The sequence below is a fragment of the Pelophylax lessonae genome (genome assembly GCF_965119305.1).
Source record: "Pelophylax lessonae genome assembly, chromosome: 2".
NCBI lineage: Eukaryota > Metazoa > Chordata > Amphibia > Anura > Ranidae > Pelophylax > Pelophylax lessonae.
In genome coordinates, this window is record NC_138769.1 from 186,026,533 (window position 1) to 186,044,537 (window position 18,005).

The window sequence follows — 18,005 nt, forward strand, 5'->3', positions numbered from 1 at the left end:
AAATTTGCTCTAACCTAATTCTAAAAATGAACACTTCACTTTGACTCTAAAACCAACCTAACACTAAGCTCAATCAAACCTATCCCTAAATCCAGCCCCAACCTTAAACTTACTCCCTTTAGCAAAAAATGAATACTTTTAAATCCATTCTTATCTTGACTTGCAAAAATCTTAATAATAATCTTCACTAGGAACTGCGATGATCCCCTGGGTTATTGGTCCAGCAATGGATTTATAAGAGGTTACATATCTGATGGGTTTAAAGGGATGGATAAAGTGAGTTGTGTATATATAGTACAATATATAGTTTTTCCATCAACCAGTTGACCAGAGTTGACTCTTTGTATTTGGTCATATTTGTTTAACGATAGGCTAACGCAGGTTGATGTGTAAGAAAAATGTACTAAAGGACATGTGATGTACAGGTTGATGTAAAACATATACAGTATATGTATTGGAACAATATTGTATTGATTGTTTTGAAGAGTAGATTTTTTGTAAGCAAAGAATAAAGACAAAATAAATTTTTGACAATATGTATGTATAAGTATAATTCCTTAAATATTTGTAATGATCAGTTCCTGCTGTCATAGGGGTTTCCCAATTTAGTTTTTACTATAGATAAAAGATGGAAGTGAAATTGGTATTAAAGTAGTTAAGTATTTTTTGAATTTTATGACAAAAGGTCCATTTAGTTTAATTTTGTTTTGCATCAGAATCCATGAAAGGCAGACTTCACAAAGGGTGGATAATAAGAGTGGCAAAGATCCCACCTTCCAGTTTGTTAAAGGGCTCAGCCACTTAGGCTCCAAATAATTTCTGTGCCTTAAATGCATGAGCAAAGCACAGGTTTGCTTTATGGCAAACTTTTGGCCAGGCTATTGGCATTCAATTATTAAATTCCTAATAAGCAGTGACCTTGGTATTTGTAGGCACTGTTGAGGAATTCATCCTCAAGGGAAGCACTGGAGTCATCCAAATCAAGTCTCTTATCTTACCCTATTTCCTCCTCCCTCCCAGAGCACATGTTCTGTGTTTAACCACTTCAGTAAAAGGCACTTTCACCCCCTTCCTGCCTAGGCCAATTTTCAGCTTTCAGCGCTGGCACACTTTGAATAACTATTGCACGGTCATGCAATACTGTACCCAAATTACATTTTTATCATTTTTTTTTCACACAAATGGAGCTTTCCTTTGGTGGTATTTATTCACCGCTGATACTAAAAAAAAGAAAAAAGACAGAAAATTTTGAAAAAAATAAGTTTTTGTTAGTTTCTGTCAGTAAATTTTGTAAATAAGTAATTTTTCTCCTTCACTTATGTGCGCTAATGAGGCGACACACATGGGCACTGATAGGCTGCACTGATGGGCTCTGATGAGGTGGCACTTATTGGCTCTGATGAGGTGGCACTGAACGGCACTGATTAGGTGGCACTAATGAGCAGGCACTAATATGCCGCACTGATGGGCACTGATAGGTGGCACTGATGGGCACTGAGATGTGGCACTGATGGGCAGCACTGATGGGCTCTGACTGGAGGCCCTGATGGGCAGCACTGATGGGCAGCACGAATGAGCAGGCCCTGATTTCGTGTTTTGGACTCCCCTTCGAGGAGGAGCCGCTGACAGTGTGAGGCTAGGAGTAGGGATGATCAAACTTTTGAAAAGTTTGGTTCGACCAGAACACCCGAATTTCCTGAAAGTTCGGTTCGGATTTCAGAACCCCATTGAAATCAATGGGACCCGAACTTCTGGAATCAAAAAACACCATTTTGAAGCCCTAAAACCCAATAAATGCCCCTAAAAAGTGCCTAGGGTTCTGGGTCATGCCCCAGGGACTATTAATCACACAAAAAAAGTTTTTAAAAATTGTCATTTTTGATAGAGAGCCAATTATTGAAAAAAATTATTGAAAAAACAAAATGAGATTTCTTTGGATTTAGTGTCTGGGGGGTCTATAACGTGTACCTGTGAAGTTTCAGCTCTGTGGCATGTCCAGAACCAGAAAAAAAAGATTGTTTGTCTTAGAATTAATATAGAAAAGGGATATGGCTCCGCTATTTTCACACCTTGCCGGTTTTGTAGCAAGCATTTTTTTGGGCATTTTTTGGGGGTCTTTGGAGGCAGGCATAACATCAGAACTTCTGTGCAGGGGTATATATACACACACATGTATATATATACACATACACATATATAGGTGTGAAAGTAGCAGAACACTATGCTTGCGCTAATGAAATAATTAACAGGCATATGTCTCTGCTCCTATCACACCTATATGTGTGTATGTGTATAAATACATATAAGTGTGTGTGTATATATACCCCTATACAGATGTTCAGATGTTTTGCCTGCCTCCAAAGACCCCAAAAAAATGCCCAAAAAATCGCCAGCTACAAAAGCCCAGGTGTGTTTTTGCAGCATTCGTTTTTTTTATTTTGGGCATTTTTTTGGGGTCTTTGGAGGCAGGCAAAACATATGAACTTCTGTATAGGGGTATATATACACACACACTTATATGTATTTATACACTTACACACATATAGGTGTGATAGGAGCGGAGACTAGAGTTGAGCGGACACCTGGATGTCCGTGCTCGGCGGGTTCGGCCAAACTTGAAAAAAAAGTCCAGGTCCGTGTCCCGGACTTTTTCCGAACTTTACCCGGACACCGAACCCCATTGAAGTCAATGGGGACCCGAACTTTCAGGCACTAAAATGGCTCTAAAACACCAATGGAAAGGGCTAGAGTGCTGCAAATGGCAGCAAAACGGAGTTAAGAGCATTGCAAGTGCTCTGCAAACAAATAGGGAAATAACTTAAAACAACAAAAAAAACAACAACAAAAAACAGAAAAATAAAAAAATTTTCTTCATCTGTGAAGGTACGAGGCCCATATGGAGTAGGAGGGAGGTTGAGGTGGTGGTGGATGTGGCGGTGTAGGTGGAAGCGGCGGTGGAGGAGGACGAGGTAGCCAAAACTGCTTTTTTTCAGTCATTTTAAATGAGGGTACACCCCAAAAGAGTGAGAAAGATCAAAAGTAGAACAATGGCTGGGTAAGGTCGGTATCTATCTCTATTCTGCACAAGGTACGGAAAACCCCCGTGGGATCCATGCCTGGTTCATTTTAATGAACGTGAGCTTGTCCACATTGTCTCTGGACAGGTGGCTGCGCTTGTCTGTGATAACGCCCCCAGCCGTGCTAAATACACGTTCAGATAATACACTGGCTGCAGGGCACGCCAGCACCTCCAAGGCATAAAGGGCAAGCTCAGGCCATGTGCCCAATTTGGAGACCCAGAAGTTGAAGGGGGCAGACCCGTCATTCACTACATGTAGGCGTGTGCACACATACTGCTCCACCATGTTGGTGAAATGCTGCCTCCTGCTAAGACGTTCCATATGAGCTGCTGGTGCTGCTGTTTGTTGTGGCGTGCTGACAAAGCTTTTCCACATTTCGGCCATGCTAACCCTGCCTTCTGAGGTGCTGGCGGTGCCCTGGTTGCGTTGGCGACCTCTTCCTCCTCCTCCTCTGCCTTGGCCTTGTGCTTCCACTGTGGCCCCGCTGTCAGGTGGGAATGCCAGCAGCATCGCTTCTACCAGCGTGCGCTTGCACTCGCGCATCTTGCGATCGCGCTCCAGTGAGTGAATTAAGGAAGGTACGTTGTCCTTGTAATGGGGATCCAGCAGCGTGGCCACCCAGTAATCAGCACAAGTTAGAATGTGGGCAACTCGGCGGTCGTTGTGGAGACACTGCAGCATGTAATCGCTCATGTGTGCCAGGCTGCCCAGAGGCAACGAAAGGCTGTCCTCTGTGGGAGGTGTATCGTCTGTGTCCTCTGTATCCCCCCAGCCATGCACCAGTGATGGCCATGAGCTGGCCTGGGTGTCACCCTGCTGTGAACATGGTTCCATCTCCTCCTCCATCTCCTCCTCCTCATCCTCCAGAACTGTGCCCCTGCTGGACAATTGTGTCCCTGGCGTTTGTGGGTGCAGGAACCCACCCTCTGAGCCACTTGCGAATGACTGCCCTGAAAGCCTTGGAAATGTTACCTCTTCATCCTCCTCCTCCTCCTCCTCATCCTGTGCCACATCCTCTTCCATCATTGCCCGAATTGTTTTTTGAAGGAGGCATAGAAGTGGGATAGTTAAGCTGACAACGGCGTCATCAGCACTGGCCATGTTGGTGGAGTACTCAAAACAGCGCAACAAGGCACACAGGTCTCGCATGGAGGCCCAGTTATTGGTGGTGAAGTGGTGCTGTTCCGCAGAGCGACTCACGCGTGCGTGCTGCAGCTGAAACTCCACTATGGCCTGCTGCTGCTCGCACAGTCTTTCCAGCATGTGCAAGGTAGAGTTCCACCTTGTGGGCACGTCACATATGAGGCGGTGAGCGGGAAGGCCGAAGTTACGCTGAAGCGCTGACAGGCGAGCAGCAGCAGGGTGAGAATGCCGAAAGTGCGCACAGACGGCAAGCACTTTCTGCAGCAGCTCTGACATATCGGGGTAATTTTTAAGGAACCTCTGCACCACCAAATTCAGCACATGCGCCAGGCAAGGGATGTGCGTCAAACCGGCTAGGCCCAGAGCTGCTATGAGATTTCGCCCGTTATCGCACACCACCAGGCCGGGCTTGTGGCTCGCTGGCAGCAACCACTCATTTGTCTGCTGTTCCATGCTCCTCCACAACTCCTGCGCAGTGTGTGGTTTTTCCCCCAAACAGGAAAGTTTTAAAACTCCCTGCTGTCGTTTACCCCTGGCTGTGCTGAAGTTGGTGGTGAAGGTGTTACGCTGACCGGATGAGGAGGTGGTAGAGGATGAGGAAGCGGAGTAGGAGGAGTTAGGAACAGGAGGCAAACTGAAGCGCCCTGCAATCCTCGGTGGTGGAAGGACATGCGCCAAATTGCTATCCGCCTCAGGCCCATCCGCCACTGCATTTACCCAGTGTGCCGTTAGGGAGATATAACGCCCCTGACCGTGCTTACTGGTCCACGTATCGGTAGTTAGGTGGACCTTGGCACAGATGGCATTGCGCAGTGCACACCTGATTTTTTCCTCCACTTGGTTGTGCAGGGAAGGGATGGCTTGCCTGGAAAAGTAGTGGCAGCTGGGCATGACGTACTGTGGGACAGCCACCGACATAAGGCTTTTAAAACTGTGCGTCTCCACCAGACGGAATGACAGCATTTCAAAGGCCAAGAATTCTGAAATGCTGGCATTAAGGGCCAGGGATCGCGGGTGGGTAGGGGGGTACTTCCTCTTCCTCTGAAGTGTTTGGGAGATGGAAAGCTGAACGCTTCCACGGGACATTGTGGAGATGGTTGGTGACCCCGGTGGTGGTGTTGCTGACAGATCGTCTGTTTGCGGGGTGGCAGGTGAATCACTACAGAGGTGGATGGAGAGGCCGAGACTGCAGCAGAAGAGGAAGCAGGAGGAGCCAGAGACCTTTCTTGGTTTTGAAGGTGTCTACTCCACTGCAGCTCGTGCTTTGCACTTAGATGCCTGATCATGCAGGTTGTGCTCAGGTTGAGAAGGTTTATGCCTCGCTTCAGGCTCTGATTGCACAGGGTGCAAACCACTCGTGTCCTGTCATCAGCACATTTTCTGAAGAACTTCCACACTAGAGAACTCATTTGAGCTGGCTTTGGTGCGCTCGGTCCCTTGCTGCGTTGGGCAGTAGCAGGCGTAGTGTCTAGGGCACGGCCGCTCCGCTTCTGCACCCTGCTCCCTCTTCTGCTGTGCTGGTGGCTCTGTGCGACCACCGCCTCTTCCTCCAAACTACTCAGGTCACCTGCATGACCTTCATTCCATGTGGGGTCGAGGACCTCATCGTCCTCCACATCATCTTCCACCCAGTCTTCACCCCTGCCCTCCTTGTCGGTCTCCACAATTCTGAGTGCCGCAGCAGTTGGCACCTGCATTTCGTCATCATCGGAGACGTGCTGCGATGGTCCTTCCATGTACTCATCTTGAGAAATAAGTGGTTGGGCATTGCTGCACTCAATCTCTTCCACTTCTGGGGCAGGGCTAAGTGGATGGCCCTGGGAAACTCTGCTGACAGAGTCATCAAAAAGAAGAAGAGACTGCTGCATGACTTGGGGCTCAGACTGCTTGCCTGATTTGCAAGGGGGTGAGGTGAAAGACGGCTGGACATTGGCTGCAGGTGCCAACTCTGACCTTTCTGCAGTAGACTGGCTGGGAGACAATGTGAAGGAACTGGAGGCACTGTCAGCAACCCAATCTACTATCGCCTGTACTTCTGGCCTCATCACTTCTAGAGGCGCATGATGCCCTACCAAATACTGCTGCAGGTTCTGTCGCCTACTCACACTTGAGGAAGGTGTTTCACTTGTGCGTGTAGCTGGCACAGATCGACCACGTCCTCTCCTTGCAACAGGAGCTCTACCAGCAGCACCACGACCCAGGCCACGGCCCCTTTTTGACGGTCTCCTCATATTTCTGTAATTTATGATCTTGCCCTAGAAAGGTGTTTATTGAATAGCGGAACAAAACAACAACAGTATCGCACGGGTGTATCTCACAGTCAAATATGCAAACTATGCCGCAATTTAATTTTTTTTTCCCCAAAAGGGTGTTTATTAAATAGCGGAATAGAAAAACAGTATACAAATACAACGGGTGTATCTCACAGTCAAATATGCAAAGTATGACGCAAATTTAATTTTTTTCACCCCAAAAGGGTGTATATTGAATAGCGGAATAGAAAAAAGGATATAAAACGGTGTATCTCACACGTACAAACACAGACTAGGCCCCGATTACAATTTTTGTACCCTAAAGGGAGGATGAGGAGTAGGAGGAGTTTGGAACAGGAGGCAAACTGAAGCGCCCTGCAATCCTCGGCGGTGGAAGGAGATGCGCCAAACAAATTTAAAAAGGTGTATCTCACATGTACCGATACAGACTATGCCGTAATTTAATTTTTTACACTCAAACAGGGTGTATATTGAATAGCGGAATAGAAATTTTTTTATAAAACGGTGTATCTCACAGTACAAACACAGACTAGGCCCCGATTACAATTTTTTGTACCCTAAAGGCAGGATGAGGATGCAGGATGAGGATGAGGAGTAGGAGGAGTTCGGAACAGGAGGCAAACTGAAGCACCCTGCAATCCTCGGCGGTGGAAGATGCGCCCCAAAAGATTGGAAGGTGTATCTCACACGTATCGATACAGACTATGCCGCAATTTAATTCTTTTTACCCCAAAGGGTGTAGATTGAATAGCGGAATAGAAAATATGATATCAAAAGGTGTATCTATCTCACACGTACAGACCCAGACTAGGCCCCGATTAATATTTTTTGTACCCCAAAGGCAGGATGAGGAGTAGGAGGAGTTCAGAACAGGCAGGAGGCAAACTGAAACACCCTGCAATCCTCGGCGGTGTAAGATGAGCCCCAAAAATTGGAAAGGTGTATCTCACACGTACCGATACAGACTATGCCGCATTTTAATTTTTTTTTTACCCCAAGGGTGTAGATTGAATAGCAGAATAGAAAATATGATATCAAAAGGTGTATCTATCTCACACGTACAGACCCAGACTAGGCCCTGATTACTATTTTTTGTACACCAAAGGCAGGATGAGGAGTAAGAGGAGTTTGTAACAGGCAGGAGGCAAACTGAAACACCCTGCAATCCTCGGCGGTGTAAGATGAGCCCCAAAAATTGGAAAGGTGTATCTCACACGTACCGATACTGACTATGCCGCAATTTAATTATTTTTACCCAAAAGGGTGTATATTGAATAGTGGAATAGAAAAAATGTATAAAATTGGAAATCACTCAATAGCACATGTGAACACAGCAGTGTCTTATGTCAGTCAGCTCTGCTGCAGGCTATGAAGGGGAAAAAAAAGAAAATTCCCCTTTAAGTTTGTAATTTTTAAATAGATTAGTACAGACTATGCCACAATTTAATTTTTTTTAACCCAAAATGGTGTATATTGAATAGTGGAATAGAAAAAAGTATATAAAATTGAAAATCACTCAATAGCACATGTGAACACAGCAGTGTCTTATGTCAGTCAGCTCTGCTGCAGGCTATGAAGGGGAAAAAAAAAGAAAATTCCCCTTTAATTATTGTAATTTTTAAATAGATTAGTACAGACTATGCCACAATTTAATTTTTTTTAACCCAAAAGGGTGTATATTGAATAGTGGAATAGAAAAAAGTGTATAAAATTGAAAATCACTCAATAGCACATGTGAACACAGCAGTGTCTTATGTCAGTCAGCTCTGCTGCAGGCTATGAAGGGAAAAAAAAAAGAAAATTTCCCTTTAAGTTTGTAATTTTTAAATAGATTAGTACAGACTATGCCACAATTTCATTTTTTGAACCCAAAAGGGTGTATATTGAATAGTGGAATAGAAAAAAGTGTATAAAATTTAAAATCACTCAATAGCACATGTGAACACAGCAGTGTCTTATCACAGTCAGCACTGAAGCAAAAACGCTGAACACAACTGACTGATAAAAATAGATTTTTTTCTCCCTCAGCGGGCTTAACTGAGGGCAAAACGATTGTGTTCACTGCACCAACCCCCACACAGCAAAATTGATGTAGAACACTGACCCTGCCTATTCTCCAGCCTCGCCCTTATATTCTCGATAAGATCGTTCACTGGCACTGCACAACCGACCCCCCACACAGCAAAATCGATGTAGAACACTGACCCTGCCTATTCTCCAGCCTCGCCCTAAAATGCCCCAATAACTCGCCCTGCCTGCACTCCGACCTGTCCCTGCATTCTTTTCGGACACAATACAATTTTTCACTGTCTGTCCCTAATCAGCAGCCAGCACATATGATGTGTGCTCTCTCTCCCTAATACTACAGCAGAATGACGCAGCGTGCTGGGTCTCGAACTTATAAAGACATGGTCACATGCTTCAGATGGCCAATCACAGCTACTAATACATTAGTAGGCATGGCTGGGATGGCTTAAGGCACACCAGTTAAACGCTTGTTGATTGGCTGTTGAAAGCCTGCCATTAAAAGCGCGCCATTACATACAAAACAGGAAGTAAAATGACCGAACACGGATTTTAAACCCGAACATACAGTAAAGTTTTCGGGTCCGTGTTCGGGTAACAAAAATCCAATTATTCGGTACGAACACGAATAATACAGTCTGTGTTCGCTCAACACTAGCGGAGACATATGCCTGTTAATTATTTCATTAGCGCAAGCATAGTGTTCTGCTACTTTCACAGCTATATATGTGTATGTGTATATATACATACATATGTGTGTGTGTATATACCCCTACACAGAAGTTCAGATGTCATGCCTGACTCAAAAGACGCCCAAAAAATGCCCAAAAAAACGCCAGCTATAAAAACGCCAAGGTGTGTTTTTTCAGCAGGCATTTTTTTTTGGGCATTTTTTTGGGGTCTTTGGAGGCAGGCAAAACATCTGAACTTCTGTATAGGGGTATATATACACACACACTTATATGTATTTATACACATACACACATATAGGTGTGATAGGAGCGGAGAGATATGCCTGTTAATTATTTCATTAGCGCAAGCATGGTGTTCTTCTACTTTCACACCTATATATGTGTATGTGTATATATACATACATGTGTGTGTGTATATATACCCCTACACAGAAGTTCAGATGTCATGCCTGACTCCAAACATGTCCTCAAAAAAGCCCTATAAACGCCTGCAGCAAAAAGCAGGGTGACAGGTGAGAAGCCATATCGCTGTTCTATAAGTGACCTAAGAGAAACAATCTTTTCTCTATATCGGTCACCCTGACATGGAAGGGTTTTGTCACCCTGCCATAGCAGTCAGAGTCAGTTAACCCTACACTACACTACTGTCCCCTTATACTTAACACTTTCCCTACAGAAACTAGATCATTAAAGCTAACTATAGTGGAAAATAGTACCCTAACTACACTAGATATCCCTTTCCTCACACTAATAATTGCTAAATGACACTTTGAAGCAGAAGTAACAGAACTGCTTCCACTCTCTTCCACGTCCCTGTATTACAATGCTAGGAATTTGGCGGGGCTATCTTATATACTGGGGGGCGTATTCACTAATGATTGGCCTCTGGACCCCCTAGTCACTTCAATCACATTCCTAGCATTCTCCTGCCCCCTCAATTGGCTTTTACTGATGGTTCTGGTCCAATCACTGGCTTTTAAAGCCCATTTACTGTCCCATTGCATTTTGGTCGGTTCTGGTTGCCGAATTCCGAACTTTTTCAGCAAATTCGGCCGAACCTCGAACAGTCAATGTTCGGGTTGAACCGATGTTCGACCCGAACGGTTCGATCATCCCTAGGTAGGAGTACCGATAAACGGCACTTTTGCATTTACATGTGACCTACTGTGATTGGAGACAGCCGATCACATTGGTAAAGAGCCACGTCATTGCCTCTTTACCAAGATCGGGGTCGCGCCATGTTCTAGGAACAAGGCACAGCCATGATTGCCGCACTGTGCGCCCCCACAGGTGCACGAGAGCGGCTGTTCTGGGGCGCGTCATATGACATTGTCCCAGAACGAGAGCTACTCCGCTCTGCTGTCATTTGACAGTGGGCGGGTGGTAAGTGGTTAAATTGGAGATTAAAAGGCTGCGAGGCAACCAAGTGAATTGGGGGGGGGGGGAGTGTGCCAAGCCATTAAAGTAGAACTACAGGTAAAACTTTTTTTTTTCAATTTGGATAGATCAAGGGAGGGTTATAACTCCTGTCAGACTTTTTTTTTTTCGCCATCTGTGTCCCGTTGTGGCGATTTACCTTAATTTCCTGTCCCATTGCTAAACTGGAAGTGAGAGGTAATCCCTGCAAATTAAGGAAATGTCTTGCTGTGCCTACAGAGGTCAGTAACAACTTGTTTGAAAGCTCATTTACTGCTTGTTAAGAGTATAATCACTTTAAACTGGCCACATGATTAAAAATGTATAAGCAATGCTCCAGTGAACATTGCCTTTTGAATATATTGAGAGATATAAATATCCAATGTTCTAAAGAAATAGAAAGGACATTGATGATATATATGCAAAGTGCAGTAATTCATAGCAACTGCAACAACCAATTAGACCAATTTCGGTGACCTGGCTACAATTAGCCCTATATTTGGGTCACTATACTTTATATGCTATTGATAGCAAATATCTGTACCTTTTCTGTGGTAAAAACGTATGCTTTGTTTAATGTAATTTAGGTCAGAAGAGGAGATCTTGGCTTTCATGTATCATATGGACTCCATATGGAATATATGTGGAAAGGATGTGATACAGACCTTTGACCTTTCTGAGTTCCACACCATCTGTGATCTTGGAGGTAACATTGAGATTCTGATTTATAATTGTTGATGTGGAGATTCTGTCATCCAAATAAGCAGAAAAAGAACCACAATTAGAATAGTCTGAGCCAAATTTACCAATTGTAGGTTACAAGACATGACAGCAGTCAGCCCTGAAATGTAATTTATTTTGTCTTCATTCAACTAAAGTTTACTTTAACTACTTGAGTTGCAGTCTGTCATACCACTTCCCCTTACAAGGCCAACTTTCAGTCTCCAATGCTATGGTAGTTTGACAATTACATGCAACGCTGCAACCCAAATTAGTTTTATAATCGTTTTTGGGACAGCTAGGGCTTTCTTTTGGTGGTATTTACCAACCCCTTGTTTTTTTTTACTGTATAAAGGAAAAAATGAAAAAAGTTTTCCTTAATTTCTGTTATAAAATATATCAAATAAAAATGCCAGGATGGACCAAAACCCACCAAACGACCCATTTTTGAAAGTAGACACCACAAGGTAATCTCATTTTTCCACAATTTTTTGGGCATGACTCCCAGCACAAGACCTGTACCCTCTTGCTCCAGTGGTCTTGAGTGGACTGTTGCTGACATCATCAAGCCCAGAGCTGGCTCCATAGACAGTCCACCGCTGGACCATGGGGTAGTTCCGTATAAGCTTTCTCTTCACCCCTAGACAAAACAAGCAGTTAACCCATCCAGGTTAACATACAGCTCACATCCTGTGACAGGATGCAGATCAGATGTAAAGGAGAGGAGAGAGGATTGAAACAGTTTAAAGAGTGATCCCAAAATCACTGCCTCTCACCAAGAATCTGCTGCTGTCTGTGATCTGTAACTAATGAATAATTCATTCATTATTTCCTCCTTTTTCCCCTTCTTCAGTTGCGAGTGGAAGGAGCAAGCTCTACCATGTAAACAGTAGTATTGTTAACATTTGTGATCGCTGTGATTGCTCATCACAATGATTACAAGGTACAGAGCTGCTCAGATCAGCTCTGTACACTGACTCAGCTCACAGCCCATAATGGGTACCCTGGCCACCCAAGAGTGATTTTTCTGTTAATAAGTGGCACTGCAGAAATAAACATCTTCAACTTGCCATTTATAAACATATGATGATAATGAGCTTGGTAAAGAAAATTTACCGTAAAATCACAGAAAAGCTAGACAAACATGTTTTGTTAATTTTGCTTGCTAAATAGTCAACTTCACACTGAATATATCCTTTAGTTTTATTTCTCATTTAACAACAAAAATTTTGTTTAACAGGATGTTCGGGAGGTTTTGCAAGAATATTTCTATCCACAAATCAAGGGGCTACGGTTACTATAATGGACCTACCAAGGGTGGTACAAGCCGCTAAGAAATATTTTGTAACTGATAATGATCCACATATTTCTTTTCATGAAGGTATATTTTATTTTATCCTGTAATTTGATATAAAAATAATAACAGAAAAACACATAAATATATTTGATGAAAGCACAAGATTTTTTGCGCAATGTAAATTTTCAGGTTAGTGTTGTTTCCGTAGTTGGTTATTTTATTAGCATCACAATAATATTCACTTCTAAATGCTAGCAGCTATGTTTCAAGTTCAGGATGAATTAGCAAGGTGATTGATCATTCATCATTATTTTAACATCTCTACAACTATAAATCAATTGAGTAAACAGCTGTTTTGTCCTGATTCGGTAAACCAAAAAAAAACAGAAAAAACAATATACCTTAACTTTCTAAGAACATCTTTTTCTGCGTAAAGGGCACATTTTGGGAACGTAAAAATATACTCAAAAACATAGCAGAATAGGATCATGATACATACTTTTGAATAATGCACTGACTGGAACAGGAAGAACAACTTGCAGCTTCGAAAGTAAAATCTCCAAAATTACATAGCAACTCCCTGGCATTGTTTTCTACATTTACAAAACAATATTTATAGTCCCAAATTAATTAAAAATTATGAAATAACTACTTTGTAATTATTTAAAAGATAATATCTAATTTTGAATAGAGTAGGCCATCTGCGTTCTATTGGGGAGATTTCCTTTTACTTCCTGTCCCTTTGCCAAGATAAGAAGTGAGAGGAAATCCCTCCAAAGTGAGGCAATCCCTGGTTGTCAGCAAAGTCACCAGAACTGCTGTTCCCATTAGAAGATTTTCTTTCACATTCATTCTTAGTGATAACAATCACCAGGATAAATAGTAGGGGTGAATCCCACTAACAAGGGCAAAGGCAGAAACGAAAACCTGACAGGAATACTAATCTCTTCCAACTCTATCCAAAACTAAAAAAAAATTCCTTTAATTCCTTTACTTTAAAGCTGCTCTCTAGGCATAAATTAAATATTTACATTCCACCCCTGCCTTAGCTAATGAAGAATATAAGGTGAGGGAGGGCATATATTGCACTACCTGCACCTATGGGACAGTGACAGACCTAAAGGATAAGAGCTTATTAATATTAATTACTGTAAATCTACATATGAATTGTAATTGGTTGAAAATTATAAATTCAGTTTAAAACCGTTTCATTGGAGGAGCTGAAGTATATATAAGTTAATAACTGCGTCAGCAGTTCAGCAGTCGGCGGGGACAGCAGAAGAAGATTGTGCTCCTTGTACCTTTCAATATGCAGTCCTTACTTCAATCTATTTTAGAGAGAGACGGTTCTGCGGGCGGGGATGAATGAATGCGCCGCTGTTTAGCCCTTCAAGATGTCACGGTTAGTGAGCCTGCTTCTTCGTTCCCCCCTCACTCCTCTCAGCCTGCCTTTCATCCACGTATACCTCTGTCCCATTTTCCAATCCTACCCACGGCTCACCACCACTAGGGATGGTCGAACGGTTCGGGTCGACCATCAGTTCGACCCGAACATTGGGTGTTCGATATTCGGCCGAATTCCGAACTTTTTGCGGTAAAAGTTCGGAATTCAGCCACCAGAACCGCCCAAAATGCACTGGGACAGGAACTGGGCTTTAAAGAGGAAGTAAACCCTCCTCTACAACTTGTACCTATAGGTAAGCCTATGATAAGGCTTACCTATAGGTCCCATGCCGTGCCGTGACTGTCGGCTCCCCCGCGGGAGTGACGTCACCGCGGCTCCGGCCAATCAGATGGCCGGATGCCGCGATCCCGGAAGACGGGCGACTGGACATGTCGCCCGTCATAGAGGTGAGTGAGCGGCACGGCGGGGGCTCGTTCTAAGGTAAGTATTGCATAATGAGCTAGTATGCGATGCAAACTAGCTCATTATGTCTTTCTCTTGCAGGGTGTAAAAAAAAAACAAAAAAAAACAAACGAGTTTACAACCTCTTTAAAAGCCCGTGATTGGCCCAGAAACATCAGCAAAAGCCAATGAGGGGGCAGGAGTCTCCTAGGAACGTGATTGGAGTGACTACGGGGACCAGAGGCCAATCAGGAGTGAATACGCCCCACAGTATATAAGATAGCCCCGCCTAAACCCTAGCACAGTGATACAGTACATAGCCTGTTGAAGAGAGTGGAAGCATTTCTCTGACTCCTGCTTTGCTACACTACATTTTCTGCATAGAGTGTTTCTAAAGCTCCATATAGCAGAATTGCATTCAGCTTACAGCCAGTGTAGTTAGAGACAGCGATTGTGCTGGTTTTTTGAGTTACAAAAAAAAAAAAAAAAAAAATTTAAGGGACAGTGTCAGTCTTCTGCTGTATGGAGCTTTTTATTTAGTGTGAGGAAAGGGACATCTAGTGTAGTTAGGGAACTTTGTACCACAGTAGTTAGATGTAATAATCGAGTTTCTGTAGGGAAAGTGAAAGTGAAAGTGTGATATATCTACAGCAGGTATACGTGCTTGCTAGGCAGCAAAATACATTGCCTCAGTGACAACTTAACGCCTGTTCTTCAAAGCGTTAGGTCCACTGTGCAAAAGGCTTTGCTACTGTGCGTGACACGCATCTGCTGTGCTGTATTCAGCGACAACTGTGGGTCGCATAGCAGTGTGCGTTTTTCACCGCACACAGTTGCCAACGCCTCAGTGACAAAAATGCCAGGTAGACCAAGAAAAGGCATACGTGGCCCTGCTGCGGAAAGGGGCACAGCTTCTAGGGTGTCTAGAGGCAGGGGTGGACGTGGTTGTCAGTCCTCAGCCAGGCCACCATTTGGATTGTTCTCCGGCAGTGGCCAAGTTATACGTCCACAGTACGTACAGGAGGTGGTGGACTATATGACCAAACCCTCATCATCGGCATCATCTGCAACTACAGTGACCCAGGCAGAGAAAAGTGGTCAGTCTTCTGCAGTTGGCAGAACAGATACAGATGAGTCCATGTCCACCTCACGTCCTCCCTTAGACCCAACTTCAGACAAGGCAGAGGAGTCAGCTGAGCTGTTTCACCACAGTGTCGGCCATCTACTCCAGCCTGATGCTCAGTCCTTTATGGAGTCTAATGTTGGGTCTGAGTTTGAGGAGGAGGCAGAGCAAGCAAGAGGGGAGAGCAGACGGCCCACTCCATCTAAGGCCGCACCTGTTGTCTCCCAGGCCAGGCCTGATGCTCAGTCCTTGATGGAGTCAGATGTTGGGTCTGAGGTTGAGGAGGAGGCAGAGAAAGCAAGAGGGGAGAGCAGACGGCTCGCTCCATCTAAGGCCGCACCTGTTGTCTCCCGGGCCACTATACACACCTCTTCTTGCTGGGCCTTTTTTGAGACATCCCATGCAGACCGAACAGTTGCGATCTGCAAGATTTGTCAGAAGGGTATAAAACGTGGCAAAAATGTCAACCACCTGGGTACAAGCTGCCTAAACAGGCATTTGACAACCCACCACTCGGCCCGTTGGCAGGAGCATTTGAAGAACCCACAAAAGGGTCAAAGATCGGTCAGTCGGCCTCCTAGTCCTCCTCGCGCTCCTCCTCGTGCTCCACCTGCACATCGGTCTGTTCCTGGCCCTGCTATAGTCACTCGTCACCTGTTGGCAGCCTCCACTGACAGGGATGATGATATAGCAGGCAGTGTCGCATCTACCTCCAGCACACCACCAGCTGTAACATCTAGACACCAAATTTCGATTCCACACATGCTGGAACGAAAAAAAATGTATACTCCCCACCACCCACATGCCCAGGGTCTAAACAGTAGTTTGGCAAAACTACTGGCTCTGCAACTGTTACCATTTAACCTGGTAGAGTCTGCTCCCTTCCGTGACTTCACAAAATGTGCAGTTCCACAGTGGCAGGTGCCAAGTCGGCATTACTTTGCCCGTAAGGCCCTGCCATCCCTATACCAACATGTGGAAGGCAATGTAGTGTCGTCCCTGGCCAAGTCAGTCAGCCGTAAGATACACCTGACGGCTGACACTTGGTCAAGCAAACATGGGCAGGGACGGTAAATTTCTGTCACTGCTCATTGGGTGACACTGCTTGCCAGCGGAAGGGATTGTAGCCAGGGCTCGGTGCTGCAGCCAGTGTTGCCCCCACATCTGCAAACAGCTGGTGGTGTCTCTGATCCGGGTAGATCGATCACTTCTACCCCCTTCTGCTCCTCCTCCTCTACCTCCTCCATGCCCTCCTCTGCAGAATGGTCCTTTGAATATGATGAGGTACCACAAAAGTGTTCAAAGGGATATTCTATGTCTCAGGCCAAAAGGTGTCACGCAGTGCTGCAGCTTGTGTGTCTAGGGGACAGGCAGCACACTGAGATTCTTGGGGCTCTGCAGGCACAGGCCCAGAGGTGGTTGACACCACGCCAGCTGCAGCCAGGGATGGTGGTTACCGATAATGGGTCAAACCTCCTGGCCGCCCTTCATCAGGGAAAGTTGACCCATGTGCCATGCCTGGCGCATGTCCTGAATCTCGTGGTACAGCGGTTTTTGAACTCGTACTCGGGAATGCAGGATGTGCTAAGGATGGCAAGAAGGGTGTGCAGTCACTTCAGGCGGTCGTACAGTGCCACTGCACGTTTGGCCGAAGTGCAGCGCGAATTTCACCTGCCGGTGCACCGCCTCGTCTGTGACATGCCCACCCGCTGGAACTCCACCTTGGCTATGCTTCAGCGCCTGTACACGCAGCAGAGGGCCCTCAATGAATATCTCTGCGAGTACGGCACCAGCACTGGCTCTGCGCGCCTGGGCTTCTTTTCACCAGGGCAGTGGCTTTTGATTAAGGATAAATGCGCTGTCCTCTCGCCATTTGAGGAGGCCACAAGGATGGTCAGCCAGGACAGCGCATGCATCAGTGACACCCTACCGGTACTGTTTTTGTTGGAGCACACTCTGCGTGGCATTATGGACAGGGCACTGGAGGCAGAGCAGCAGGAGGAAGAGGAGGACTTCCTTGCCTCTCAAGGCCCCCTTTATCCTGAGAATCCTGACCCCATTATGCCTAGCTCCCAGAGGCCCGAGCAGGATCCAGGGGTGGAAGAGGAGGAGGACGATTCTTCGGGAACTTTTGCAGGCTTTGAGGAGGAGGAGGAAGACATGCGGCAATCTGCAAGGCCTAGTTCGACTCCCTCGGGACACTTTGGAGTAGTGCGTGGCTGGGAGGAGGAGGAGCCCGTTCAAGATAATGTCGTTTTGAGTGACCCCGAGGAGTCAGCTTCTGAGGCCTTCGCTAATTTGCGACGCATGGCAAACATCATGCTTCAGAGCCTGCGATAGGACCCCAGAATCAAGGCCATTAAACAGACTGACTACTATTGGTTAGCCAC

General features: G+C 45.2%; 1 protein-coding gene across 1 annotated transcript in view; it reads left to right on the top strand.

Moving 5' to 3' along the window:
- The window catches only part of LOC309546494 (acetylserotonin O-methyltransferase-like), a gene marked incomplete at its 3' end in the record, with an annotated part of 103,477 nt that overhangs the window by 63,085 nt on the left and 22,387 nt on the right, over positions 1-18,005 (top strand). Inside the window, exons 5-6 of the mRNA XM_082246233.1 lie at positions 11,217-11,335; positions 12,590-12,730. Coding sequence (XP_082102359.1) covers positions 11,217-11,335; positions 12,590-12,730 — 260 coding nt within the window. The remainder of the gene's footprint in view (positions 1-11,216; positions 11,336-12,589; positions 12,731-18,005) is intronic.